This window comes from Dermacentor albipictus, chromosome 10 (genome assembly GCF_038994185.2).
Source record: "Dermacentor albipictus isolate Rhodes 1998 colony chromosome 10, USDA_Dalb.pri_finalv2, whole genome shotgun sequence".
In the NCBI taxonomy this organism is placed as follows: Eukaryota; Metazoa; Arthropoda; class Arachnida; order Ixodida; family Ixodidae; genus Dermacentor; species Dermacentor albipictus.
In genome coordinates, this window is record NC_091830.1 from 36113477 (window position 1) to 36141114 (window position 27638).

The following is a 27638-nucleotide window of genomic DNA, read 5'->3' on the forward strand; positions in this document are numbered from 1 at the left end:
ATGTTTAACCCCCCCCCTCCCCCTCTCCCTACAGACTGGTCTTTGTCGCACCAGTTTCAGAATGAAATCTAAATGTCTATAGGGCGAATTTCATTGTAAATTCTGATAGGACTTCTCATTCACGTGTAACGTTTTAGCTTGAGACAACTCGCTTTTATTTTCCAATAAGCGTATTGTTTCCATTAGCAGAGCAAGGTCATTAAGCGGTGAGAAGTGACTCCAGCTCGTTCGGCTATTTTTCAGAGGTGAAGGACAGATGGACTGTGTGGGTGGAACCTGATTGTGATTCTGAGGGCGTCCCCGACTATAGATCATTGCAAACAGTTCACTTCGTCGATGGTGAGGAGGACGGTTGTGTCAAAGCATGCGCCTTCGAAAGAACAGCAAGGAATATCATTACGGACAAACGCGTCATTGGCATTGTTCTTCGTGAGTGTGTTTTAATATGTTTTGCTACCGTAGCAATTATACATCTTTTCAACTTGTGCGCACCATCTTGCGAAAGTGGCGCCATTTAGTGCGACAGCATTTATACGGTCACCGGCGGCCCATTCCCTCCGCCGCCGCCGTGCTGTCCCGCTATCGACAGCGCATGCGCGGGCGCGCGCTGCGGTTGGCCGCGAAAACGACGAAGCGACGCGAACGCACTGCACGCATTACGACTTTTGCGCAACTGCGGATCTCGGAAAGCGTTTCTCAGTTGTAGGCGAGTACAGTAAACGGAGGCTTCCGAGCAGCAGATTCGCCTTAATGCAAGTTTGTGAGACAAGTACGCGAGTTACGAATGTATACGTATATTCGCGTTCCCACCAATGCGTTGCTGCTCTGTTTAGGTACCTACGTTTTCTTATACGGCGGCTTTTGTTTATCCATGCAGCTTTACAGCAGAAACAAATTTTCTAGTAGAAGTACGATGCAATGTAATTCCTCCCGTGCTCGCCCATTTCGTCTTCGCCTTGTTTCGCAGAAGGGACCCCGGTTCCGACGCAGCCACGACCAAGGCGCATCATCTGGATGAGGATGGTAGTGTGTATAAACACGGCGCCGGCAAGCTGGAAAGAATAACCAAATGGCATCACTATGAGCAATATGCTAAATTAGGAATAAAGATTGTTGTCTGCGCACGCGTTAGTGCTTGCAATGTCACACATAAAAGGAGCTGTTCTATCAAAAAAGCAGCACCGTTCAAGCGCAGGACACTTAATCAACTATACACGCGCCCTAACTACTCCGTGTGTGACGATGTAAAACTTCTCTGACGCTGGATGACTACGTAACAGTGCTTCCTGCCCTTCTTGATGATTGCGGTTACCCTGAACGGGGGCCTTGTAGGTGACTTGTATATCACGGGCGCTCGCTGTTATCATCATTCATGCAAACATACATAAGTCCAACATAGAAAAATAGAAACTGGCTAACAATCGTTTCATAAAACAGGCTGACTATTATTTAAGGAAATATTTACAGGAAATGCTTAAGGTTTGTGTGCTGAATAATATAAGGAAATGTGGGCCACACAACTCTTGAGAAGAAGCTTTTTAGCTCTGGGGTCTATTAGTATCTTCCCATTTCTATGCACGTAAAACGCAGAAATGCTTTTATGAGACAATGGCTGGACCAATTTGAATAAAACTTGTTGCATTTGAGAGAAAAATCCAAATTCTTGTGACTAGAGCAGTAAAGTTTCGATTTAGGATCTGAAAATGCTACAAAAATTTCCAGAAAAGTGGTACTTGTCAGGAAAATGGAAACATGAAGTTTAGGAGTCCGTAACTTAGCACCAAAAGAAAATATTGCAGTTCCGTATAGTGTATGTTAGAGCATCTGAAGAGTACAAAATCTGACACACGAATTTACAGGTGACATGAAGTTACAAGTTGTTACAATGTCTACTAGGTCTTTGCAGAAAGCCCTGCTAACAAAACAGGGATATATCTAAAAGCGCCGCATAATACATCATCGTCTCTAGACTGTATCTTTTTCTCCCTTTCATATGTAGCAAACCTCATCAAACTCGGACTTATGGCTGCCAAGGAAAACGATTTCTCCCTTCCCAAGTGTTTTGATAGGAGTTCCCGAACTAAAGCGTCTTCTAAAGGCTGTGGGGTGATCGAAAGGGTAGGCTAGCCAGCGGAATTAATTCAAAAACCATATTTCAAGTACCACTATACTTGTAGCTGGAATAGTCGGTTTATACTTATTCCGATGAGTTAAGACACAAACTAAAGCGAAAAGAAACAAAGAAAATCACAAGGGCAGACTATCTTTGCTTGCCTTATCGTATTGTTTTTCATTTTTGTTTTATTTATTTTTCACTTTGGTTCCCGTCTTAACACATCGTGATAAGCACACAGCACGTTGAGGTCGCCGCGATCTCTATTCCATATTGTATAGTGCATTGCGCGCCTGTCATCTTGACTGCAAAGTCAGTGAGGCTTCGATAAGCCACTCACCTTCGACAATAGGGACAGCTTCAAGTCGAAAAATCCAGTAGCCGTGAACAGGAACTCTTTGCTGCTCAATGATAGCAGAAATGTCTGAAACTAAAGAAAAATAATGGCAGTTTGTAAAGCTTATATCCCAGATAAGTAACACAGATAGGTGATGTCTGACTGAGTTGACAAAGACAGGCAAGGGTGAATATAGTAATAATAAATGATCCCCTTGAGTGTAAAGAACCTGAATAGTAATCTCCTGTAGCCGATATACCAATCCGGTCACAACAGATTAATCACGTGTAGAAGCGGGAAACATTTGCTCAACAAGATCGCAGTAAAATGTAAGGTAACAAATCTTCAGTAATTTGTGATTATAAAATTAAGCTGAGATGTCCTAGTGGTATTTGAAATCAGCAGTATTGGCAACACATCAATTGAGCGGGAGAATGCAGTTCTGATATGTGCAATAGAACAGTCGCCACAGACTTTGAAGACTGATTTCACCGAACTGGTGAAAAGAGCAGAATTTCGGTTAAGTGGATACGACTCCGTACCTGTATGGTTTCCATTATACACTTGGCACGTCTGCCTTAAAGGTACTTATCAGAGTAATAATTACTGAAATTTGCTTATATGCCAACATAACTCTGCGGGTTCTCTTGCAAGCAATGTCTGTTGCTTTAAGTGATCCAGCTAGTGGTGTGACAGAATTGCGTTATACGAGAAAGGTTATATTTAATAGTTTTTTTTCCCCTACAATAGTCACCTGGTATTTCCTATGAGCACGAAACACGGTAAAATTGGCGCGTATCCGGATATAAGGTTGAGAAAAATGTGGGAAAAAAAAGAATAACAGAAATTGATTGGCTACGACCCACTGAAGTGCACCAAGCCATTTACTAACTTATGACCGAACCAATTCATTCCCTAGTTTTCGTCACTGCTACGCGTTGTTCGCGGTACGTATGCGATACCTCTTTCCGTGACCGAGGGCACACGAGACCGCTTTCCACGTACGAGTCAATGTTGTACTTAAGCTTCTCCACCTGAAAATAAAGAAAGTAATCGTGAATTGCACCAGAACAAAAAAAAATAATAAGAATGTTCATTCATTGACCTGCTTTGAGAAGACACAGCAACATACTTGCCAAACTGCAAGCTTTAGAATGCCGTGAACAGAAAAGGAGGAGGGGACGGAGGAGTTTAGCGCTGGGGAGCACGCATTTTTAGGATCTTTGCGCTGAGAACACACCTTCTATGGCCCTTTATTAGAGAGTTTTAGAATAAGGGGAAGCAACCGTTGGGGCGACGGTATACTGCGCATGCGCAAGGGGGCCCCGACGCTTGCGTCCCACTAATCAAAAACTCTCCATTATCAATGACTTAGCTTTAGACGCATCAGAGGCAGTAGCAAACTAGGCGCAGCATGGACTCACAAGCAACGTATTGTTATATGACCACAGTGACTTTTTTCAGTGGCTGCCGACGCCGACGTTACCTGCTTTAGAAACTATACTGAATGAACTTATTTGCTGGAAGCAAGTGCGGCGTCTATGCGGCGTCTTTGACTGGCACAAGATGGCGGCGAAAGTAACATAATTTCCTAGCAGCGTACATTTTTTTTTGCCATCTCGCACAGGCCCATTTGTCAACAGCTTCATAACTTTTTCGCGCAGTGAGTTTATTTTTCGTAAAACATGACGAAACATTTGTAAAGTCGTAGAAAGGGCCAAAATTGTAAAGTCTACGAAAAAGTCGAGGGAGTCGGCAGGCATTCACTACAGAGAAACAAGCTGTACCGGTAAATAGGAAATTACGCTTCAGCAGTAGGAAGACGACCACTCTTAACAGAACAGGAGCGTGGGCTTCGATATGCAACCGTGCAACATCGGAGACCACGACAGGAGGTTTCTTAAAGCCGGAAAAGGTAAAAAAAAAACAGGGAATGGTCGAGGCTCCGCCTTGAAATTTGAGCACCAGGTAACCACGACGTCATGAATCTTGACGACTTCTGCTCCCCCTCAGTTACCATTTTCAACAGCATTGACCGTCTGATAAAACACGAAGGTTCTTAAAGAGCCTTCGTGTTTCAAAACGACGAAATCAGGGAGGTTCTATAACAATTACAGCGGCACAACGGCCCAAACTTTGAAACCCACGAAGTCAAAGTCATGTGCCGGCGATGTCGCCTCGGAGCAAATTATTAAGAAGAAAAATACGCAGGAACAATATAAAAGTGAATAGAGGCCCTTGTAAATTCGACAATTTGCAATGGTAATGAGTGGGCACAAAAATTTATTGTCTGCGCGCGTTTATAAAAAATATATTTTAATGAAAATTTAGGACAATAAACACTGCTATTTGTAAGCGCAGAACGCAGGCACAAGCACGAAAAACGACTAGAACGTGTTCTAGTCGTTGTTTGTCCTCTTGCGCACATTCTACGCTCATCGATTCCATGGGCTCGCCATTCCGACTAGCCCAGATCGACACCTTATTAAGAAAGTTAAAGCGCAACAAATAACACCGCGGGAAAATCACTAGCCACGAGCACGAAGAAGGCAAATTAACGCATTGCCCGTCGTTCCCGCCTCGAAGGAACGATCGCAGCGTCAGGGTTCAGAAGAACTTCAGTTTGGCCTAGTTGGTGTTTACTGCATATCATATTGTCCGCAAATAAAGACGGGAACAGCGGAAGTGGACACAAAACGACACGGGCGGTACCATCCGTGTTGCTTTTGTGTTCTCTTTCGCTGTCCCCATCTTTATTTGCGGTCAACACGATATGCAGTCGGGGTCCAGTCCAGTCAATTTTTCTGGTGAAACCATAACTCCAACAATGGCATCCGAGATCGGGCACGCGCTCCCATCTCGGAGGCCACGCCTCCAACCCGCTTCCCCGCCGCGGTGTCGCGGCACCTGCTTGGCGACGTCGTCCGAGCTCCAGGTGGCCACGAACAGGACGAACCCGGCGAGCGCCGACCGCACCAGCGCCTGCGCGACGACGCGGACGCAGCGCTGTTCGCCCGCCAGCAGGATGTACAGGGCGGTGCACATGCCCAGCGAGTCGCTGGCGAACTGCGCCAGCAGACCGGGCTGCAGCGAGCCGTTCCAGGCGCGGAGGATGCGTCGCAGCTCGGACAGGTCCCGCCGCGTCGCCACCAGCATGTCGGCGGTGAAGAGCGGCGTGCCGCCGGAGACGCGGTCGCTGTCTCGGTGCTGTCTCTGTGCGGCTGAAGCGCAAGAACGCCCGTCACTGCTTGGGACATCCATCACACCACCGAAATCTAAGAATGGTTGTGGCTTAGCTAAGGTTAAGCCCAGGATGCGAAGCATACTAGCCTTTATTTTAGTTGTTGAACCACTGTTTAGCCTGGTGAACTGCTGTTGCTTGGCTATATTTGGTTCGGCTAGACGAAGAAACAACTCATGCAGGCGAGCGCACGAGCTGAGACCCGGCTATGTAGCTACGCGGCCGCAAGCGAGCGCACGAGTTGAGCCTCCGCTTTTGCAGCTGTTATGACGTCATATGGTAGCTACGCGGTCGCGCGCGGCGCAGCAAGAGCGTGGTTGTGCGGCTAATATGCTCCGCATAAAACAGAGGATGCCGCTACCTGGCGTATAGGCTCCAGACAGGCACTTACACGAACCTGCGCATATTACATCGCATACACCCCACAGCCTACAGGGACGAATGCCCGTGGTGTGGGGCCACACCAACCTTATACCACATTAGGAGGGAACGCACACTACACAACATAGAACACGCCGACACGAACACCACGAGAGAGCAAGGGGAGGCCCTGCTGTCCAGCTCGGCCCTCGACGGGAAGCTCAAGCTGATAGAGAGAGCTCAGAAGATGGCATGAGCCAGCGGAGCCCTGGACTAGGGGCCCCGACCATTAGCGATAATTCTGATTATTCTTTTAATAATGTTTATCTATCTATCTATCTACTGCCGGCCGCAGCAGGTAGTTTAAGGCGTAAGCCTTTAGTGGCTCATGAAATGTCCGTGTACAGTCCGTGGTGGACGCAGGAAAGCGGCGACCAATCATGTGATCCACGGCGGCGTCCGTTTGCAGAACACTACAGACAATAGCAACAGAGGCAGTCATAGAAAGGCTTTCGCCTATCGCAGTTTAGCTCAGCAAAGTGCCCATAGATTTTTTAGCATGTGCGTTCACGTGCAAATACGAGCTGCAACACGGTGTCCGAGTTCGAAAGAGTCCTGAGAGTGAGTGGGGGCGCCGACATGAGAATAATTGGAGAACCGAATGCCGTTATATTTACCGGTATTAAAGGCGAGGCTTTTCTTTTGCGAACCTCGCCGGTTTTTCGTGACCGTGGGTGCTGTGGCGTGGATGTTTTCTAGCCGAATAATAATAATAATAATATTTGGGGTTTTACGTGCCAAAACCACTTTCTGATTATGAGGCACGCCGTAGTGGAGGACTCCGGAAATTTTGACCACCTGGGGTTCTTTAACGTGCACCTAAATCTAAGCACACGGGTGTTTTCGCATTTCGCCCCCATCGAAATGCGGCCGCCGTGGCCGGGATTCGATCCCGCGACCTCGTGCTCAGCAGCCCAACACCATAGCCACTGAGCAACCACGGCGGGTTTCTAGCCGAATAGGTGAGCCAATCAGAGCGGAGGACGCGCGCGCGCACCCGATGTCCCAGCCGCAGGGTTCCTTGCACCACCACCAGATGGCGCTCGCATCCGCGGAGTAGAAAAGAATGGAGGTCACCACCAACGGAGGCGCACAAAACAATGTTCCCAGTAGTGGTTAAGAAAGCTTGATGCGGGGAATTCTGTTTATATTTTCTTGTTTTTTTTCTTTTCGTTCTTTTTAACTATAGCTAAGACGTTAGGGAAAGTATTAACAAGAGCCTGGTGGCTTAACCCACGACCCCGACTCAAAGGCGACGCTCATAGCATCCCTCCTTCCATCCATCCATCCGAGACAGCCATGCGGGGGAAAGAAAAGAAAGAACCGGAAAAGAGTCGCAGTTTCGCCGCAAGGCGAAGCATCGAATGCGATAGCGAATTTGTAGACAGCAATAAGAAGTAAGGATAGTAGTTTTATTATCAGCCGTATAAACTTGGAAACATTCGCTGACTACCTGAATTAACAACAATGTCACCGTGCACAGGCAAACATGAACAACATTATACGCTCGATGACCGCGGACACTCACTGTCGTTTAAAACGCTGGCGTGAGCAAGAGCGGCAGCAGCAGCGAGCGAAGTGACTTGTGTGTTTAACGCTCAACGCAAACAGTGGCGAGAAAACAGCACGCGCAAAGCTATGAGTAGTCTGCATGTCGCTTTCAAAATACAGCGCCGCGAGACCGTGCGCCACCGCGCAATGTAAGCAGTTCCTGGCGGAGTAGAAGCCCTCCTCCCCCCCAACTCCCTCCCACGCCGGCTCCCCACTTTCCTCCGTTTCCTCCGCCGCGATCGCCAGTTCCCCTCCATCGTCAGATCCCAACTCAACCTCTCGCACGCAGAGGAGGGAAACGGGGAGGAAGCACGCCGCCTTCCGCCGCGCGAAGCTTCGGGAACAGTGTGTGTGTGTGTGTGTGTGTGGGGGGGGGGGGTGAGGAGACGCGTTCTACTCCGGACTTGAAGTAGTAGCTTAGCGCAAATAAAACCACGAACACAAGGGAGACAGACAAGGACAAGCGCTTGTCCTTGTCTGTCTCCCTTGTGTTCGTGGTTTTATTTGCGCTAAGCTACTACTTCAAATATGGACGACCAACTAGCCCAACAGTCAACTCTACTACTCCGGGCGGCCGCGCACGCCCACCCGGGCCGCTGTATCTTGAAAGCAATTTTCGACGGGGACATAGTCCACCGCACGCTGTGTTTCTGCGGCTTCGCGTTGATGCGAGGCACAGCGCGAAGGTGAATTCGCTCACGGCTGCTGCCGCGTTGCTTCGCTCCAGCATTTTGACAGCGAGTATCCGCGGTCATCGAGTGAGATGTTCATGTTGGCCTGCGCGCGCGCGTGACAGCATGCTTGTTAATTTAGTTAGCATACCTGTGTTTATTAGTTTGTAAGGTCGATAAAACTACTATCCTTACTTATAGTATAGCTGTCCGCTCATTTGCTATCGAAATCGTTGCTTCGCCTTTCGGGTGAAACTGTGCCCACCCCCTTGTTTTCATTACACCAATTTTTCGCATTTCGGCGGCACCCTGCAGCCTCATTCCGTTTTGAACTCGGGCACCATGTTGCAGCTCAGATTGCACGCGACTATACTTAAACGTAATAATCTGCACGGAATACCGGGTTACCATAGCTTTTGTTTGAACTAGTTTAGTTGGTGCAGGCACACTCGTCTGACGAGCTCGAAAATTCGAAGACAAAAGAAATCCCATTTGAAACCAGCTGAATTTACACTTCTGTTTTGCCGTTTGACTTGTTTGGTTCGATATGCTCAATTGTAGGGCTCTGCCCTTCAAGCCCCTGTCAGGCTCTGACAGTCCCGTACTGTGAAGTGTTTGTGCAACACCAAGATTTCATTATTATTATTATTATTATTATTATTATTATTATTATTATTGCTCGACTCCGAAAAGGCATGTAATAAGTATTCTGTCTGCATAGACATATTTCCGAACGTATTTCCTGTGTTTTGTATGTATGTAGATAATCATATTCTATGATTACCTCTCTTTTACGCCAACTTCTTGTCTTCTGTTTCCTTATTTGTTGCTTTGTGTAACGTTCTTTTTTAAACCACGTTTGTCGTCTGCGTACAAGTTGTCTGGCGTATTATTTTTTTAATTGCACCAGTACGAAGGTGCTCCACCGTAGCTGTTCCTGGGCACCCCAATAAACATTTGCGTGATTGATTGATTTGTTATTATTTTATTGATATTACTATTAAATGATGTTCATAACATAACACATATACCTATCCCAGTATGTCTGAACAACTCGCTCAAACAAAAGCATTGCTATAACGCTATATTTTTTTTATCTTTAGCTCTGCGCTAAATTTACCAAGCAAACACAATCCTGCCATCACATGCGCGAATCTCTATAGCAGTTGCATGCATTCAGATCGCAGATATTATCTCACTCTCTCAGAAATGAAGGGTTATTCCTGCCGAAGTTCAAAGCCCATTCGGTATCGTCGATCCATCTTGGGATCATGCGCGAAATATGTGCAAAATAGTCAAGTCTGAGACCTGGCGCTCTCTTACTTTTATGTATAACGGTACTTGCTGTGGGGTCATCGTCGCTGAGAGCACGAGCTCGTTCAGGACAGCAATAAAAATATGGCAGCGCATAATGCGTCACGAGGTTCGTCACGAGGTTAGGTTGGCGTCCGTTATGTGCGTTTGCTTGTCTTCGTTTTTTCGCACCATGATACTCAAAGGGTTGCTCCAAGACATAAAAGATAACAGTAGCTTTTGGCATAATAAATCTGTAGGTATTGTAGATCTTGCTTTCTTGCGCAGGCAAAAGTGGTATTAGTTGCTGGCGAGGATCGGCTGCTTATTGTCAGTTCTGCAATTTGCCATCTGCAATTACCTACATAATTCTTGGCGCGGTATGCGTGGTTTAAAAAATCACGCGGCAGACAGGCAATCTCAAACATTATAATTGCAAAAAAAAAAATTCGTTGTTGCTATTTTCATACAGTTTTTGGAAGTGCCTCGGATGACAGCCTTCAGTGTGTTTTGAACAAGGCTTAAATAACTTAAAAATAAAAAGAAAACACGGCACATATCTGGTGCCAAGTAAAAGTGGAGCGCCCTTTTGAAATTCCCTAATAAGACATTTGTAGAGTTCACCGAAAGTAGTAGAAAAAGTGTAAAATATTGAAAATGCAGTAAATTTCACATCTGTTTTCTTTTTTGAAAATTCCAAAAACTGGTAGATTACAAACATTTATCACTGAATCATTAAAAAGTTGAAAAAAAAGAAAACCGGTAGCTGTGGCAACACAGTATACTTATACCGGGTTACCGCAGGAGTTTAAATTTCATGCCAACCACAAACGTTTTCCTGCTCTGAGTGAAGAAGTTTTTAAGTATATTGCAAATCTGAACTAATTTAGGGTTAATCTTTAGTGGTCCATTCAACAAGATGTGAGAATGCTTGGAAAGTAAGGACAGCACGAAAGGACGGGAGAACATGTGACAACGCCACCTCGCCTTTTCGTGCCGTCTTCAAGTATGCTCGTAGCGACGCACAGCAACAATATCAGCTTTCGACCTTTCTTCAAGACGTCAGGATCCGGACACATGATTTCACTACGGCGGACACGAATTTACGACAGGATGATGTATGGCTACCACACTGGGACCAGAAACACCCTCAAAAATTCAACATTTATTTTCCGGATGGTGTATATATTTTGACTGTGCTTAATTGCCACCACGTACCGACAGTCTCCAGGTTCGTACGAATAAGGCGGACGTGGGCGCTAAGCCAGCGACCAACCAGAGTCGTGCAGACGGCAGGAGCGCCCGACCAGACGGTCGCCACCGCCATGATGGCCAAGATGGCGCTGAAGCGAGCCACGCTGGCAGCGCTGTCCAGCGGGAGGAAGATCATCACGAGAAAGTAGACCTTCATGGCGATCTGGCCCACGATGAAAACCGCCACTGCCACGCAGTTCCGGCGAAGACGGCGCTCGTACGCTTCCGGCAGGCGGCGTCCAGACCTGTTGGGTGACTTAGCATACGACATCGCTATTGCACATACCTTTTGCGTGCAGCAGACGAACAACAGACGATAGTACGCGGCGTCTATGGAGCTATATCTTTAATGACAGCCACTCGAAACATGAATACGAGAGAGGAACGCATGAGGGAAATGACCATTCACTGCGGATCTTTTGACGCATTATGTACAGCTCATTGTCTAGTGTTCGAAGAAAACTCGTTTGGCGAGGAAACATACTAGTGCCAAAAAACATGAACACGGCATGGATAAAATAAAAAAAAATAAAGTTATTAAAGAACATGAAGTTTACAATTCGATTACAATGAAGATGTAAGCAAGCAAGCACAACTATCTAAGGGTGAGGGGTGCAGCGTGCGGCTGTAATGCCACTGTGGCGCTGTGGGTTAGTAAATAAAAAAAATAAAAAAAATTAATCTATCGGGAAGATTACCCTGCGTCCTGTTTATCAATCGTACAGTCGATTGTAGCGTGATTCTGAAAACAAACGGGCCGGTAAATGTTTTTCAGTTGCGATGATGGCTGCCGAATCCCAGTCAATGCTGTGTCCGGTTAGTTCGCGATGTTACGCCAGGTTGTTCGCGGTTGTATGGGCCTTGTCATTCACGTGTTGCTTCAAGCGCCGTTTAAAATTTGCGCTCTCGCACATGTACGACACGTCACACTCATTGCATGGTATCTTGTAGTTCAATCCCGGGTAGTTCGTTTGCTTCAAAGGGCCTTTCGCGTGGACCAGCTGTTTTTTTTTTATTCGAAAGCATGACCTTAGGCATAATACAAAAGATGTTAGAAATACACGAACAGATTCGACTCGTACAAAAAATCTAGAAGTGAACGATGATGGGGTCCATGAATCCAACGTTCAAGGTCGGGTGGGCGGCCAGGCCGAAGGCCTGTTGCCCGGAGATGGTGGAGACGGCTTAGATGAAGCCCTGGGCACGTCCATAATAGGTGTGTTACTGTCACATTTTGGATTCCTGTGTTGCAAAATGGGCACGATGAGCCGTAAGGACCATGGTATTGTTGTGGCCAGAGAGCGGTCACAGACGGGGTGAGCGCGACCCCGACACGTAGCCTCCTTAACGTAACCTCCTCTCGGCGGGTTAACCCGCCAGGGAGGTCTGACCCACACGGAGGTATGAGAGCTCGTGTGGTGCGTCGGAGGTTTTCCTTTTCCCGGATCAGTCGTCCACAGGCGTCTTCAGGAAAATGTGGAAGTGGGTATGTTGTAATCTGTGGGTGGGTTGCCATATCTGCTTCAAGGAGACCCGGCAGGGCTGCTCGAGGCACCCACTGGACGCGTATGAGGATATTCGTAGTGGCAGCAAGACGGTGAATGCTATCTGACAATAGGGTGGACCGAGATACCCTACGTATGTCGTGGATGGCTTGAGTCGAGTCTGTGCGAATGATGAGTTGAGAGTATCGAGCATCTTGAACAGTAGGTAGCAACGCGGCCAAGCCGTCTCGTATGGCAGCAAGCTCGGCAAGGTAGGCCGGTGGTGCAGGATCGGCAACATACGAGCACGTTTGGCCTGCCTCTGGTATCAATGGACACACGAGAGCTGTGTGAATCATGGTGCCATTAACACTGGCATCAGTGTATGCTACAAGAGTCGTATCGTCTTGGTTGTCATCGGCGCGATGAAGGCGGGAAATATGGGCATTCGCCTGACGAGGAACCGGGCTATACAGACGACCAAGAGGCTTATTGTCACTTAATTGTACCCTTTCCCACGGAGCTACATCGGGTCTCGTAGATGCTGGATTGTCTATTTCGTGCCCCATGTACCGGGCCAGTGAAGCAGCCGAGCCGAAATATGATGGCTTTAGGGCGCGCGCGCACCGACGTTGGTGTACGAGGTCGTCAATAGTGTTGAGTTGGGACTCAACCTGTAGAGTTGGCAACGGAGTGAGACGTGGTAATCCCGTTATGGCCCGCATAGCTTCATTATTAATGGCCTCAAGGCGAGCCCATTGTGCCTTCCTGAGATGATGAAACTGGGCTCTGTAGACGAGTCGTGGTTGCAATACAGAACGGACCAGAAGGCGAGCCATGTTGGTGCTCGCTCCACCAGATTTCTTCGCAATCCGACGTATCAACTGTATCGTTTCTGCGGCCTGTTGCTTTGCATTCTTGACCCACGGTCCCGCAGATCCGGAGGAATCCATTTCAAGGCCGAGTACACGGAGAGTTGCAGCCTCGTGTAATGGTTGCTGATTCAGAGTTAACTGAAGAGGCCGGAGTGCCAGTAGACGGCGCCCATACTTGTTCGCTACTGACATGTACGTCGTCTTGTCCTTGGAAATGTCAAGGCCTATCTGAGCACACCAGTTGTGCGTCATGTTCAGGGCCTCTTGGAGCGCTTGTTCTTGGTGGCAGATTTCAGGATCAACTGACCAGACAGTGATGTCATCTGCGTACATTATGTACTGTGCGTTATGTATCGTGGCTAGCTTCCAGGCTAGTGGAAGGAGAGCAATATTAAAAAGGACTGGTGCGAGCACAGATCCTTGTGGGACACCCCGATGTGCGACGAACTGACCTACTGCTTGGCCAGCCAGGCGAATGGAGAAGGTGCGAGCGCACAGGAAGGCTTCGACGAATGTGCAGACACGGCTAGGGAAGTGAAGCCAATGGAGAATTCCGACAATTGCTTCGTGACTCACATGGTCGTATGCTTTACGAATATCCATTGCCAGAATCGTGCGAATTCTTCGGGAGCGGCCTCCGATGAGAACCATAGAAGATAGGTACGCAAGGCCATCCTCTGCGCCTAGATGAGCACGGAACCCGATTTGGCCAGGATGATACCATGAGTACCGCTCGAGCCACCATGTAATACGTGTCGCGAGCATACGCTCCATCAGCTTGCCTAACGTTGAGGTTAGTGCTATTGGGCGCATATGAGCGATATTATCTTGGGGTTTTCCGGGTTTGGGAATAGGGACCATTTCTGCATGCCGCCAAGAATTGGGAATGACTCCTGTAGCCCAAGCTTCGTTTATGGCCCCCAACAGCACTTCGAGAACCTTGCCTTCCGTGTTTTTATAAAGTTCATACGGTATGCCATCCGGTCCTGGTGCCTTGCATGGCTTCGACAGGTCGATTGCCGCTAAAAATTCCGCCATAGTGAAAGGAGCTTGTATACCCTCGATGTCAGAGAGCGTAGGTGGCGTGCCTGCGTCCGCAGGAAGGCAGTTTTGAACAACGAAGGGAGGCGGTGCTGTGTCCAAAGGGGGAAAAAAGGTGTGGGCGACAGTTTCTGCGAATACTGCTGGTGTCTGGCCCGATGCTAACAGGGCGCAGGCTGCGGGCTCTGGAGGGCGCCGACCACGTTCCATTACTCGGAAGGTGCGCCAAATGGAGGCATTGGACGACGAAGGTCCGAGAGAAGAGCACCAGTCCATCCAGCGGCCACGTTCTAAGCGGCGTTCATGGCGCCGAGCTACTGCAGTAAGGCGTTGGGCCTCTAAGCGAAGGGTATTTGATGCAGGGTCACGTTCTGATGCAAGTTCTGCTTGGCGGCGCGACGCCCAGAGACGCAGAAGTTGCAAATCAGGAGCGGTTCGGGATTCATCAACCCACGACGTACGTGTCGCCTCAACCAATGCCGCCTTAAGACAATGGGACGGGTCCACCATGAAGTTGGATACATTGCTTTCTGATACCACCCTGTATCGATCCCAGTCCACCACTCGACATAGGCGGCGGAGGCGGCTTGTTCCGCCCGAAGATAAGCCAAGGTGAATCGGATGATGGTCCCTACCCCAGCAGTCGGGTTCACATGACCACGAGATGGTCGTCCTTCCTAGCCACCAAGATAAGTCCGGTGAGTGTGGCGGTGCGCAAGGGTGGTCTCGCCGACGAGTAGGCACTGACACATTATTAAGGAGAGTGAATTGGGCGTCCGTAAATGTGTCCAGCACACATGTACCACGCGCACTGGAAATAGCGTATCCCCATGTGGTGTGGGGCGCGTTAAAATCTCCTGCGACCATAATGGGGCAACCAGGATGTTTCTGTCGTAGGTGCGCCAGCCAGCCGAGACACAACCGAGCCGCACGACCGCTGTAAGGCCGGGCATAGTATGAAACGATGATAACGTCCGTGCGTTGGAGACGAACCAATACGGCCACGACTTCTTGCCATAGAGTACACCACCGTGAAAGATCAACACGAGTCTGATGAAGAGTGCATCTTACATACGCTGCAACCTTTCCTGGAGGGACATCGGGCGTAGCACTCCTACGATCCAACATTGAAGGCGATGAGTATGCCACAAATCCTGGAATGGGTGGCAGGCCGTTGGATTCCTGAAGTAGTAGAGCCCAAGCACGCAGCTTCCCATATCTGAGACGCTGACGCAGCTCTCCGACCTTCCCCGCGATGCCGCGACAGTTCCACTGTAAGATGCCTTCTGGCACTCTTGAAGACGTAGCAGCCATCATAGATTAAGATTGGCCAGTAGAACCGAGGTGAGATGCTGGAGCTGTTGCGCAACGAAGCGCAGGAGTTCTTGGGGTGAAAGAGGCTTCGACACAGATGCCGGGTTAGCCATATGAGCAGGACTAGACGACGACGGCGAATGCGACGGCCGCGCTCCGTCATGACGACGCCGGAGCACTGTACGGCGGTCCTTGAGACGTTGGATCTCCCTTTCAAGGTTGGCGAGGCGAGCGTCGATCTCGAACTCTTCGTCTGCCAAAGGAAGCGGCGTGTCTTCTATCAATTGAGATGCCCGTTGCGGCCGTGAAGTGGACGACCTAACAGCTGCGCTATAGGTACGAGTGGCAGCATCACTTGTCTCTCTACATGCTTCTGTCACCTGGCTAGCATCCTCTTCCAGAGAGGCCAGAACGGCGTAACGGTTGTACACAGGGACTTGTTTCATTGATGAATCTCGAGGGGTCCTTGCTGGCTGTCGAGAATGGCGTTGCCGAGCCTTCTTAGTGGCCTTCAACTTCGTAGGACACGTCGTGGAAGTGATGTCATGATCGTTTGTTTGGCATAGGCCGCATCTAAACGATGCCGACGGTTCAGGCTCCATGGTGTCGTCCTTAGGTGGGTAGGGGCAGGATGATTTCATGTGTCCCTGTCTAAAGCAAGAGTAGCAGTACACAACGGAAGGCTTGAACGGACGCGGGCGCAGTACGCAGCCGTAATACAGGATACGTTCAGGTGGGGAATTAGGACCTTGAAGCGTGATTAGGCACGTACGACCGCTGCCTAGGTAGCGAGCAGCCACGACCTTGTGTGTGGGACACGATAGTTCCTGCAGGAGCCTCTCGGGTTCTTCGTCAAGGTCAACGCCATTAACCACGTAGCGTCTTAAATCTGTACCACTGGCGAGGTACGCCTGGACTGGAAGGACACACTCTTCTGAGACTTGTATTTGTTGCAGTTCTTCGAGTTTATAAACTAGTGCCATAGCAGACACCCATACTGAGACCGTATTAGTGGGTTGTGTAGAGCAAAACCTTGAAATCGGGAAGTCTCGAGGCAGGCGTCCAGGGCCGCTTGAATGATACGATTGTGCAGAGTGGACATGTCATATCTAGCACGAGGCTTGATAACCACTTTGTACCACGATGTCGTTGGCGACTCCGGAGACGTGCGTGTCGGTCGTGCAGGCAGGCCTTGTGATGAGCGAGGTCTTTTCGGGGCTGCTGGAGCTACATTTTCATCCGATGGGAGGCCAGTAGCTTCCTTCGTCCTCTTGGCTGAGGTGTGCGCCACGACAGCAGGGCTGTTCTGCTCCATGTTGGTGGTATCCATGCTCAGGGTGCCGCCTTCACCCGTTGCACTTGTCCCCACGGAGGAGACGTCCCTGGCTTGGATGGCAGTTGCATCGGTAATGTTCCGCTCCCTCGACGCAGCGGACAGCAGCTTGGATGCTCCGCGCCGGCGCGGCGAGTGCCGCGGGGGCACTCGCACTCGCGAAGCCGCACAAGAACTCGAGTTCGACGGCGCAGCAGGAGGGTGTAGATGACGACGTACCTTGTAGATAGGCGCCAGTAGTAATTACGAACCGCCAAAGCGGTCCATAAACAACAGAGTTCCAGTAGCGGGGAAAAGAAACCAGCAAACGGGGCGAAAATCCGGAGCTACGGAAAAACACGTCCGTGCGGAACGAGCGCTCGGACCAGCTGTTGGCCAAGTTTTCGGGAAGACACGTGGGCGATTTGCACAGCGTAGCCCTCACAAATTTTTGCAAGGATTTTGCATGTTCCCACAATGTAAGGTACTGTCGCAAGCTTCACTTTTTCTTTTGCTGTTTCATGGCGGGGCTTCACTCATTTGCGCATTACTTGCGGTCCCGTCCGCTATGGTTGCTATCTTTTAGGATCATAGCCGTCAAATTTTATGCATCCCAAGGGCAACATTGCTCCCATTGCCTCATCACGGTACCCATTTTAACAAAGGTTGCTGCGTTTACAAAAGAATTGTATAATATAGAAACTGCCGGAAGAGTTTCCCATACCCCTGTGCACTGAAGCTTCAACGAAAATTGGAAGAACCTTAACGAAGAACGAATGGAAGAACCTTAAAGACGATGACGTATCACTTTTTGCAGCATTCTGTTAGTTTCTTCCACTTCAAGAGAGCTAGCAGAAACAGAGTACAAGAGTGCGAGACTTACTGCAGTGTTGACTAAACCGATAGTAAGCTTGGCTTTTTATGTTTCTTTAAACTGAACCATGTCAGTATTTTAAAGACAATCTGCTCATTGAAATTGAATATCTATGTCAAGAGCAGAATTATTATGGCATTCTCTTTTAATTTCAGGGCTCTCCAAGAAAATCAGTCAAATCGATGAAAAGAAAAACGATTGAATTCTTACCATGCATCAGCTCATACCCACCCAATTTGTTGCACCGCAAACATATACAGGGTGTTCCACGTAAATTTAGCCAAACTTTAAAAATATGCAAATGCCACGTAGCTCGACAGAACCAAGGTAATAATTGTTTTCCGTCGCTTGGAGATGCCCAGATCTTTTTATTCCGCCTATATAGATAATTATAATTAATTAATTATTTAACTTCCGAACCATTCTAACTACATGAAACGTCTAAATTAGAAAATTAAAGCAACATGAAAAACTCCAAATACCGTTTTATGTTGCACAATACGTGAGACATATATCTTTTTTCGAGCGTGAAAGAAGCTCGCAAATACACGCAAGATTGCAGCACGACTGGCCGCTCGAGGCCCTTAGCGTGTATTCGCAGGATTCTTTCACGCTCGGAAAAACAATTTTATGTATACGTATTGAGCAACAGAAAACTGTATTGGGAGTTTTTCATGTTGCTCTTAAATTTTCTCATGGAGATTTTTCATCTAATCATAATTGAGAAGTCGATCAATTAAGGCAAATTCTGTAATTAGGCGGAATGCAAAATATAATCTCACTATTTTCAAGCAACGGCAAATAACATTACTTTGGTTTCGTCCAACTACGTGGCACCCGCATATTTTTAAACTCTGGCCGAAGTTAGCTGGGACACCCTGTATACGCACCCATTGCGCCGTCGCCGAGCGAATTTTAATTAAAGTTGTTGCATTTATGAATAAATGCGGATATTTTCCCGAGTGCTGCAAGAATTTATTGTCTTTAATTTCGAACCCCAATTTTTTAAAACGAAATCTTATAGAATTTGGAGAACTTTCACAGAGATTGATGTATCAAATTCACGACTTCATAACTCTGCAACAAACACAGACATCGGTAGAGTAAGGTGCTCTAATTAGGATATCTAAGGCAGACATAATCAGTATATAACACCTTTTTCTCAAATATAGCAACGAGCTGCCAATCGCACTTTCGCGAAACTAAAGATAACAATGTCGCTATTTGATGTAGATTACTGGAAATATGCTTGTTGTATATTCATATACGAGGTTGTGGCCAAGTACTGCACCAGGGTGGCCAATCCTACTCTGGTGAGCGAGTGCGTTGCCGGTTCTGGTCACTGGGATCAGGCAGCACTCCAGGCCTGTTTATGCAATTTTATCAACACGCGGATTTTTTTTATCCGTTGGAAAACTGCGGGGCACTGGTATTCGAACCACGGACCTCTTGCACGCGAGGCGGATACTCTACCTCTACGCCACCGCAGCAGCTCATGCCCGCAGCGGTCATCATGATGATGATGACCGCTGCAGGCATGATGACGACCGGTGGGGGTAGAATAGAACCGAGGCAACACGCGTTCGCATTCGAACTATACGAGCTTTCTTTTTATACTGATGTATGGTTTCTCGAATTAAGCGAGAATTCGAATTAACGGGAGTTGAATACATATAATAAGTATGATACACACTCAGGGTAATCATAGGGCGGTAATACTGGCCTCGAGCTATTTAAAGCTTCCCGTTAATTGCTTCCCGTAACATTGAAGATCCGAGCGCCTCCAACATTTCAAACAGCTCCCTCACCTTCTCTCGGCCAAGCTCGTCCACCAAGCGCCGGCTGGGGTTCCCGAGCTCGAAGCGGGCACTCTTCGCCAAGGCCCGCACGATGGTCGGCGCGTTGAAGAAAGCCGGCCCGACCACGCTCGTGAGCTGGACGACGTACATGAAGCAGGCGATGGCCAGGATCTCGGACATTATGGTGCCGTCCACCAGGAAGCGGACGATGTTGACGACCGCGGTGGTCCACAGCGCCGAAAGGACGAGCGCGCTGTAGGCGAGGTACCAGGAGCATCGGTTGGCTTCCAGCTGAGACGCGTCCTCGGAGAATAGGCCCTCCACGAAGCAGCAGCCCAGCACGCGAAGTAGTTTCAGATACTGCCTCACCACGGCGCTGCCTTCGCGATTGTCTCCCCAGGCTTCCACGGCAGTGATGGCCTTCATATCGAGGATGCCTGTGGCACGGGTGCAGTCCGCCAGAAGACCAAGTGAGTCCTAACGAAAAGGCTCAGCAATTGCATAAGGTTTAAACGCTGGTTTCACGCATGCGGTCAGATGGCTACGGTGCCACTTGGACACTACGGGCCTGCTCAAGTACTTTATAAATGAAATGAACCTTAACGAACACAAGGAACAGACATCTCCGGGAAAGGGCAACAGAGCCTGCACGAGAATTCTCACATGCCAAGGCAAATCGACAATAAAATGAACATGGGTGATTAGCCTAAGTGGCCAACGTAAACACTGTTGATAGGACTAACCTAGGACTGAATGGCGTGTTCAGCACTACAAACCTTGTGGAAAACTAGCGAACCAATTGAGATCGAGGAACGCAGCAAGCTTTAACGGTTTCTCTAGCTGTGTAGACCTTGCCGATTCTGGTGCAGCGCGCGGCCGCTTTGAATGCGGCGCTTTCATTATCACTCACGAAAGCGACCCCCCTTTCTCTCTCTATTTCGCTCTTTTTGAGTATCCCCGGTGCATGACGTTTTCAGAATTCCTGGCACGAATGCTGTTAGCGTATTGAATGCTGACGTATTGAGCGAAGGCGTGCTCGCTTGACGCGCTCGTTTAAACGCCTCGGAAGCGTTTCTTGATATTTTGCGTGAACAGCGAAAAAAAGAATATTTACCTTTCAAAGGCGGAGCACTGAAGGAAGGCGATTGATCCCGAGTCCAGTTTGAATGTTTTCATGGCTGTATTGGCTGTAAGCATTATATTTGTGCGGCGATATTTGCATTGCATTGAAAGTGTGAGTTACTCGGCGATATGGAGGCTCCTGCAAGAAACGAACTCGAAGTAACCTATATAGCACCGGAACAGGGCGATAAAAATATATCTGCTACGCCGACAAAAAAAAAAAGGATATATGCTGTATGGGGGCGCAGTCGCACTGGGGTACGTGAAACGTCTCGCGCGTGCTGTTGAAGGTGTATGGGCGCTAGGGCACAGATATCATCATCAGCAGCAGCAGCAGCAGCAGCAGCAGCAGCCTGGTTACGCCCACTGCAGGGCAAAGGCCTCTCCCATACTTCTCCAACAACCCCGGTCATGTACTAATTGTGGCCATGCCGTCCCTGCAAACTTCTTAATCTCATCCGCCCACCTAACTTTCTGCCGCCCTCTGCTACGCTTCCCTTCCCTTGGAATCCATTCCGTAACTCTTAATGATCATCGGTGGGCACAGATATAGAACTAACCAAATACACAAGTGACAGTTTTTCGCGCAGTTACAAAGCTCACATACTTAAGATACAGCTAGTACATGGGGATCCTGCGATATTTCGGGAGCGCTGATCCTGCGGTTCGTACAGTGGGCCCGCCGAGGCTAAGCATGGAAGACGTCGATCGGCATCCCTCTGTCTTGTTGCCTGAGTCTGTTTCAAAAATCCAATTGAATTTATTGGTTATTTTTCAAAACAACACGACGATATGTGTGTGTGTGCGTGCGTGTGCGTTAAAAATTAAATTATGGGGTTTTACGTGCCAAAACAACTTTCTGATTATGAAGCACGCCGTAGTGGAGGACTCCGGAAATTTCGACCACCTGGGGTTCTTTAACGTGCAAATTTAAGTGCACGGGTGTTTTCGCATGTCTTCCCCATCCTAATGCGGACGCCGTGGCCGGGATTCAATCCCGCGACCTCGTGCTCAGCAGCCCGTGTGTGTTTAGATGCTGTTTGGGGAATTTGCACGTGATACTTCTCTGTTGATTCAGAGATTTTGAAACTTCATGCTACGTTTCAATTGGAATTCTCCCCGCATTTTGTCAATATCTGTAAAAATGGTTAAAGACCTAATTTAAACAGTTTAAACAGCGGTGAGGAGCTCTTTTACCACGGCTTTAGCATCTGAGGACACCCATCCAAGTACAAAGGAAATGTTAGATATTTTTTTTTACTTACTGCCGTTTTAAATAAGTCAAATAAAGAAAAAGAAATAGTTATACCTGCCCGCTTTAAACAGAGTATTGATTTAGGACCGAGTATTTTCGCAAAAGATGCCGAACATTTCAAGAAAGTGAGACACAGATAACTTGTAAAGTCGCATAAGCAAACTATCAATTTCATATAAACTGATAGATGAGATTTGTGTATGTCAAGCGCCTTAATTATACAGAGTGCAGAATTCAAATACGAGTTGTAAAGTTAGTGCTTCTGTATCCTTGGAAACACGGTCTGATTTTTCGCAGTCTATCAGTAAGAAAAAAAAAAAAGTGTACGGCGAGATTGTAAAAATCTGTTCGCAAGAGCTTCTATAGATTTAAACATTGAAATTCAAATCGCCTCAACAGTAACTTACCGAGGACAATCTTGTATTTCGCATGCAGATGACAATATCAAAGCTGGCCTCAAGCTAAGCATGAAGCATACATTCCCGCTTATCAACAGATATTAACGCGATATTTGAAGGAAAAAAACCACTCAAAAAACACAAAGGACAAGAGGAAAGGTTCACACCACAACGACTGGACTATCAACTGAGCTTTATTAGAATCGGTGTAGTCCCAGCCTTGTCCTTTGTAGTCCCAGTCCTTGTCCTTTATGTTTTTTGACTGGTTTTTTTCCTTCAAGTATGTACCAACTGGCCCAGACTTCAACCCTTCTGCTTAACGCGATAGCGTTAAGAGCCCAGTATCGCAGAAAATACAGTGTCAGCGTCCGGCGTCGGCGTCCCCGCCAGAGAATATTTAGATTATATTTAAACTATATATTTAGGTATATGTACATACAGTGCCTTGCTATATGACATGCGGCATATGCGGGTTATATTGCCACGCCATTCAATCTCTAAAATTGCTCATACCTCGTCTTAGATTCAAAGTTGTTCCTCGGAGTTTTGAGACTGACAACCCACAAACAAATGTGATGAAACAAAACACCGACAGCTAGCGCATGCCTTTTGTGTTAAATCTTCTCAGACTGAAATGTTAAAAGGGTGATACAATAACAAAAACCTGAATGTATGTCATCTTCTGGCACGGCCGTGCAGTACCTCCGGGATCGGCCCACGCAGAGGCCGCGTTTCTACCAGAAGTCTCGCCTTCGCACATAGCGTTCGCCGCCAGCGTTTCCCTGTAAACATTACGGTTACGTAAGCTGCAGTTGCCGGGTAGCGTGAGAAGCAGTCGGGGATATTTGAATGCTATCGCGTTCCACTCTTAAAGGCGAAACATAAGAGTCCTCCATTTTTTAAAAACAAGGACAATGAACATATGTGACCTTTCTTGTGATGTTAAAGTGCAAAGATGGAGGAGGAATTACAAAGAGCCACGAAGAAAAAGCAGTGCATGTTAAAATAAATGTTCGGTAAATGTCTATTAGTTTCACAAGAGAATTTCCCCTGTGTGTGCTCTAAAGTGTGGAGCTAACTCTGACTTTCATGCTTCGAAATAATAGACCAAAAGTAATAATAAAATAAAGGAGAGAGAAGAAAAGACTGAAAGAAAGAATTTTGGACTGACAAATTTTTATTTACTTGGCACTTTTCTGTACAAAGTGAGTTCATGAACCCCTCTGTTGCTCTGCAGTTGTATTATACATTCTAACAAACACACTTAACTATACAAATAGTAGTTGTACATTGTCAATAGATATAGAGAGTCTGCCTTCTGGCATAATGCTTCAGCAGGAGTCTCAAGTTCACATTCCTCTTATGTGCTCCTCAGGGAAATGCGAGGAAAATAACAGGCAAGTGAAAATGCAGATGGTACATCAACGCAGAACCCCACTGGTGCATGTATCAGGGAGACAGTCACCGTGCACCTTATGCATAGTCAGAGGCGTATTGAATACATTCATTTTTGCCATTTTTACAGCCAAAGACCACTACGTCTGGTCACAGCAAAGATAATACATTGGCACTCGGCAACACTGTCAGATGTGATGTTCAGATGTTCATTGTACATATATACAAAGTGCATCATCATGTAGTGCATTAGGCATTTGCGATGTGTTTTAATGCGATAGCATTAAGGGCCCCGTGTCGCACAAAATCTGGCGTCGGCGCCGTTGTCTGTACGAGAAAAACCCTGATCCCCGCATCCTGACCCACGCAGGCCCTCCACATGGTGCATAGGCATTACTGAACAAATTGAATTTCTCAAAGCAAAATGCGTCAGAAAATTCGTAAAGTACGATTCACACACAGCCTCCAGGCATGATAACGTCGGAGTGTAATCTGAATATACGAGAAAACATAATTCCGTTACGCAGACACAAACCCCTTCTCCAGCTGCCCCTTGAGGTCTGTCTTCTGCGGCGCACCACAGAAAGCTGCCTTCGTACATAGCGTTCGCTGCCAGCGTTTCCGGGAAAACATTATGGTTACATATGCTGCAGTTGCTCGGAAGCATGAGAAGCAGTTGGGGATCTTTGAATGCTGTCGTGTTCCACTTTAAAGGCAAAGCTTAAACATCCTCTAAATTTCATACCACTTCCCCAAGGAGGATACAAAATGACTTCTGGAGTGGAAAAGGAATTCAGAAAGCAAAGTATAAACAGCATGTTATTATGAGCACGAAAATCTGTAGTGCCCTGCGAGCAACAGAAAACTTAGGCTTTGCAGCAATGCCCGTTGGAGATGGCTAAATAGAAAGCTAAGCGGACAGGAGCAATTGTAAGTCTTGTTCCAATTCTGATGAAGCCGGCAAAAGAGACAGCTTCATGAAGACGGCACTGAAGTAAAAAACAATGCCGACTACTTTTCTGTCCAAACATGATGGCAGCCAAGTAGAATATCTTGAAACTCGACGGGAGGGCTGTTCTGCACACAAGACAATGCAGTCACATTTCCTCATGCACTCTATGCATGCTACGCTGTGGTTTCAATACATTTGAACAAAGTTAAAAGAAAGCAATAATATGTGTCTTTGGCTCTTTCTTGTCGACACGAAATGGCATCAAGTTGCAGAGACGTATTTCAGATCCGTTCCATTACTTGGTCTCGAAGCTGTTTCTTTAGCAGACAACACAGACTGTCACCAATGCTGGTCACAATCAAAACACACCCGTAGCATATTCTGCGACCTCAACTTGGAAATCAAGTTGCACGTTGCATGCAAGCTGTTGAGTACGTGTTGTCTGACATATGTCAATGAAGATAAATTCTACCAATGATTATGAAATAGATCACCAGTAGGAAGTAGCAAATGGAAAGTAAGCATTTGAACTGCTCGCCGCAAGTTTTGATTGAATATTAATTGTGCAATTTATCATGAAACATGATTTGCATACTACTCGGATTGTCATTGAGACATGGCATTGTCTTTCAGACCCAGGATTATGCAGCTATGGCTTCACCTGTCCTTGGAGGTGGCTCTAGTGGCTTCTCCTCCAGAAGCATTTGTAACCTTTATGGTCTGGTATACGCAACCAACCATTACATTACCTCATTTCTAAGTACCTTGCAAGAAAAAATAAAACAAAAACAAACTTCCCGTGGCATTTGAACAATTCCTCACTAGACGGGTGTGAAGAGGTGGCTTAGCATTCAGTAAACGTGAACATTGTGTTGCTCGGCCGCGAAGACTACAAACAAGTGAATGTCCATGTCAAAACATCCTTCAAATCAGCACACTCAATTGAAGACTGAGAAAATAAAACAATGAAAAATCACAAAAACATGCTTGCAGCCTATGGGAAGCGTTATACAAATGAGAGCAGCCTGCCTCAAGCAAATTCTGCGGGAATTGCCACTATTTACTCGGATTACATGGTTTTACTAGACACAATCTGGAGCACAGATCACTACAAAGGTTCACTCACTTACGTTATCTGGTCTCGTGCACTAACACAGAGGAAGAAGTCACAATAGAAAGAATTGCCTACATAGTTCATTATACAAAACCGACCATTATGTACGGGATTTTTCATGGCACTAACAACAGTTGGCCTGGCGCAACAGTACACCGTACCACTGAGGCCCCAAACAAAATACACATCTTTAAAGCGTTGTGAAACTTAACAAAGAACATAAAAGTGTAGGGGTGAAGTAGCCTCCACTGCATTTTCTGCATCGTGCAAAATAGCATAAGAAAAGGTGCACAGCTCATAGGAATAACAATAGAAATAGGAATAACAAAACAATAGGAATCAGCCAGCTTAACACAAGAAGCTCCAGCTCCTTAGACGCATGATTACTGGTAAATGTTCCCAGTGAATCAATCTAAAATTAGCTAACCTTTGTTCTGGAGATATGTCAACTAGATTTTGTGCAAAAAGAAGAAAGAAAACTTACTGTCGAGTATATTCAGCTGCCTATGCAAAAACAAGAAATAGTACAGCAGTGAAACTACGTGCAGACATACAAGTGATTTCCTTTAGGAATACTGAATGTCATTTACATGATTTTATGCATGACATTAAAGAAATCAATAATAAATGTGCATGCCAATGGTCCAGCAGTGAAAAAGCTATACATTTTTGCTGTTTGGCATATAGTCCAAAGAAATATGGGCTCTCACTTCATTACGAAGGTCATTACAGGTCAAACTTGTAAAACCAGTTGTCATTGAGACATGACATACTATGCTCAATAAGTGAACACTCAAGAGCCTTGCTATTACGAATATTTTTATCAAGAAATTAACTCGTCGCAGTAAGTAATACATTTGCCATGCATATTTCAGCAAAATTGCAAACCTTTACCGTGTCTGAATGGGATTATCTGAATGCCAAACTCAAACATATTGAATCCCATATAAGCTTAATTTCAACTCTTGTGCCATGTTTTGATTAAAATCAGGACACTGCATGGCAGCTACAAGAGGGAGCTCACTTGCCTTGAAGGTTGTTGAGACGGACAGAGGGAAAAAGACGTTGAAAATTGGTGGCATACAAGTAGAGAAGAATCAAAGTGACAATGAAAAATTTCAATACGTGGCCACAGGATAGTGTAATCATGTGCTTATTATACAGACAATGAGGAGTGGGAATTAAAACATAGCAACATTACAAAGTTGCATAAAAACTTGAATAGTACGCTGGAGCATGGTTGTGCCAGCCATTGCACCGTTTCGAAAGGAAATACCACACCAATCGCCACCCTCAAGCAGGCCTGATATGCTGCCGCGTTTCGAAAGAGTGCATGAGATCAAACAAAGTGCAAGGACGCAATGGCCTGCAGTGGTAACATAAATCACAATAACCACACGTTGATGGTCAACGCAGTGAGCATCTTCACTCTAACAGCTTGGCTATAAACCTGCGATCTGTCCCACCACTCTGGCAGCAGTGGCGGGGTAATCAGCAGCATGCAACAGGTTCTGAGTGAACTTAAGTATTAAAATAGTAATGATACAAAATAAGTTGATAAGAGGAGAATACGTAAGTGACATAGAGTGCCATTCAGTGCTTGATAAATGTTGGCCAAGCGTAGGGCGTACGTCAGACCGGCCTTGCACATGCTTAGATGTACCTGTAACAAATGCTACCGCTCGATCATATTTCTGTGAGCACTGTTGCCCAGTCATATAAAACTTTGCATTTCTTCATTCAACGTGACGATGTGCGCATGACAATGCAGTCTCGTGCAACATCACTCTTCAAACATTCCCGCAATGCATATGGCAAATCAG

The 27638-nt window shown here is 46.9% G+C and overlaps 1 protein-coding gene across 1 annotated transcript; it reads right to left on the reverse strand.

Moving 5' to 3' along the window:
- Positions 1-54: 54 nt before the first annotated feature.
- Positions 55-20482, reverse strand: LOC135911867 (uncharacterized). The gene is made up of 7 exons (XM_065444198.2): positions 20356-20482; positions 19589-20016; positions 10845-11136; positions 5358-5671; positions 3413-3484; positions 2454-2543; positions 55-1052 (listed from the first exon to the last, which is right to left on the reverse strand). The coding sequence occupies exons 1-7, from the start codon at positions 20477-20479 to the stop codon at positions 900-902; spliced, it is 1473 nt and encodes a 490-aa protein (XP_065300270.1). The 5' UTR covers positions 20480-20482; the 3' UTR covers positions 55-899.
- Positions 20483-27638: the final 7156 nt, after the last annotated feature.

Bases quoted from the DNA above. Each gene is read 5' to 3' on its own strand.
- LOC135911867 (XM_065444198.2), bottom strand. From the start codon at position 20,479: ATGAAAGCGCCGCATTCAAAGCGGCCGCGCGCTGCACCAGAATCGGCA. The intron at 5,672-10,844 runs GTACGTGGTGGC...CTTGCGCTTCAG, and splicing joins TACGAACCTGGAGACTGTCG to CCGCACAGAGACAGCACCGA. The intron at 3,485-5,357 runs GTGCCGCGACAC...CTTTATTTTCAG, and splicing joins CGGACGACGTCGCCAAGCAG to GTGGAGAAGCTTAAGTACAA.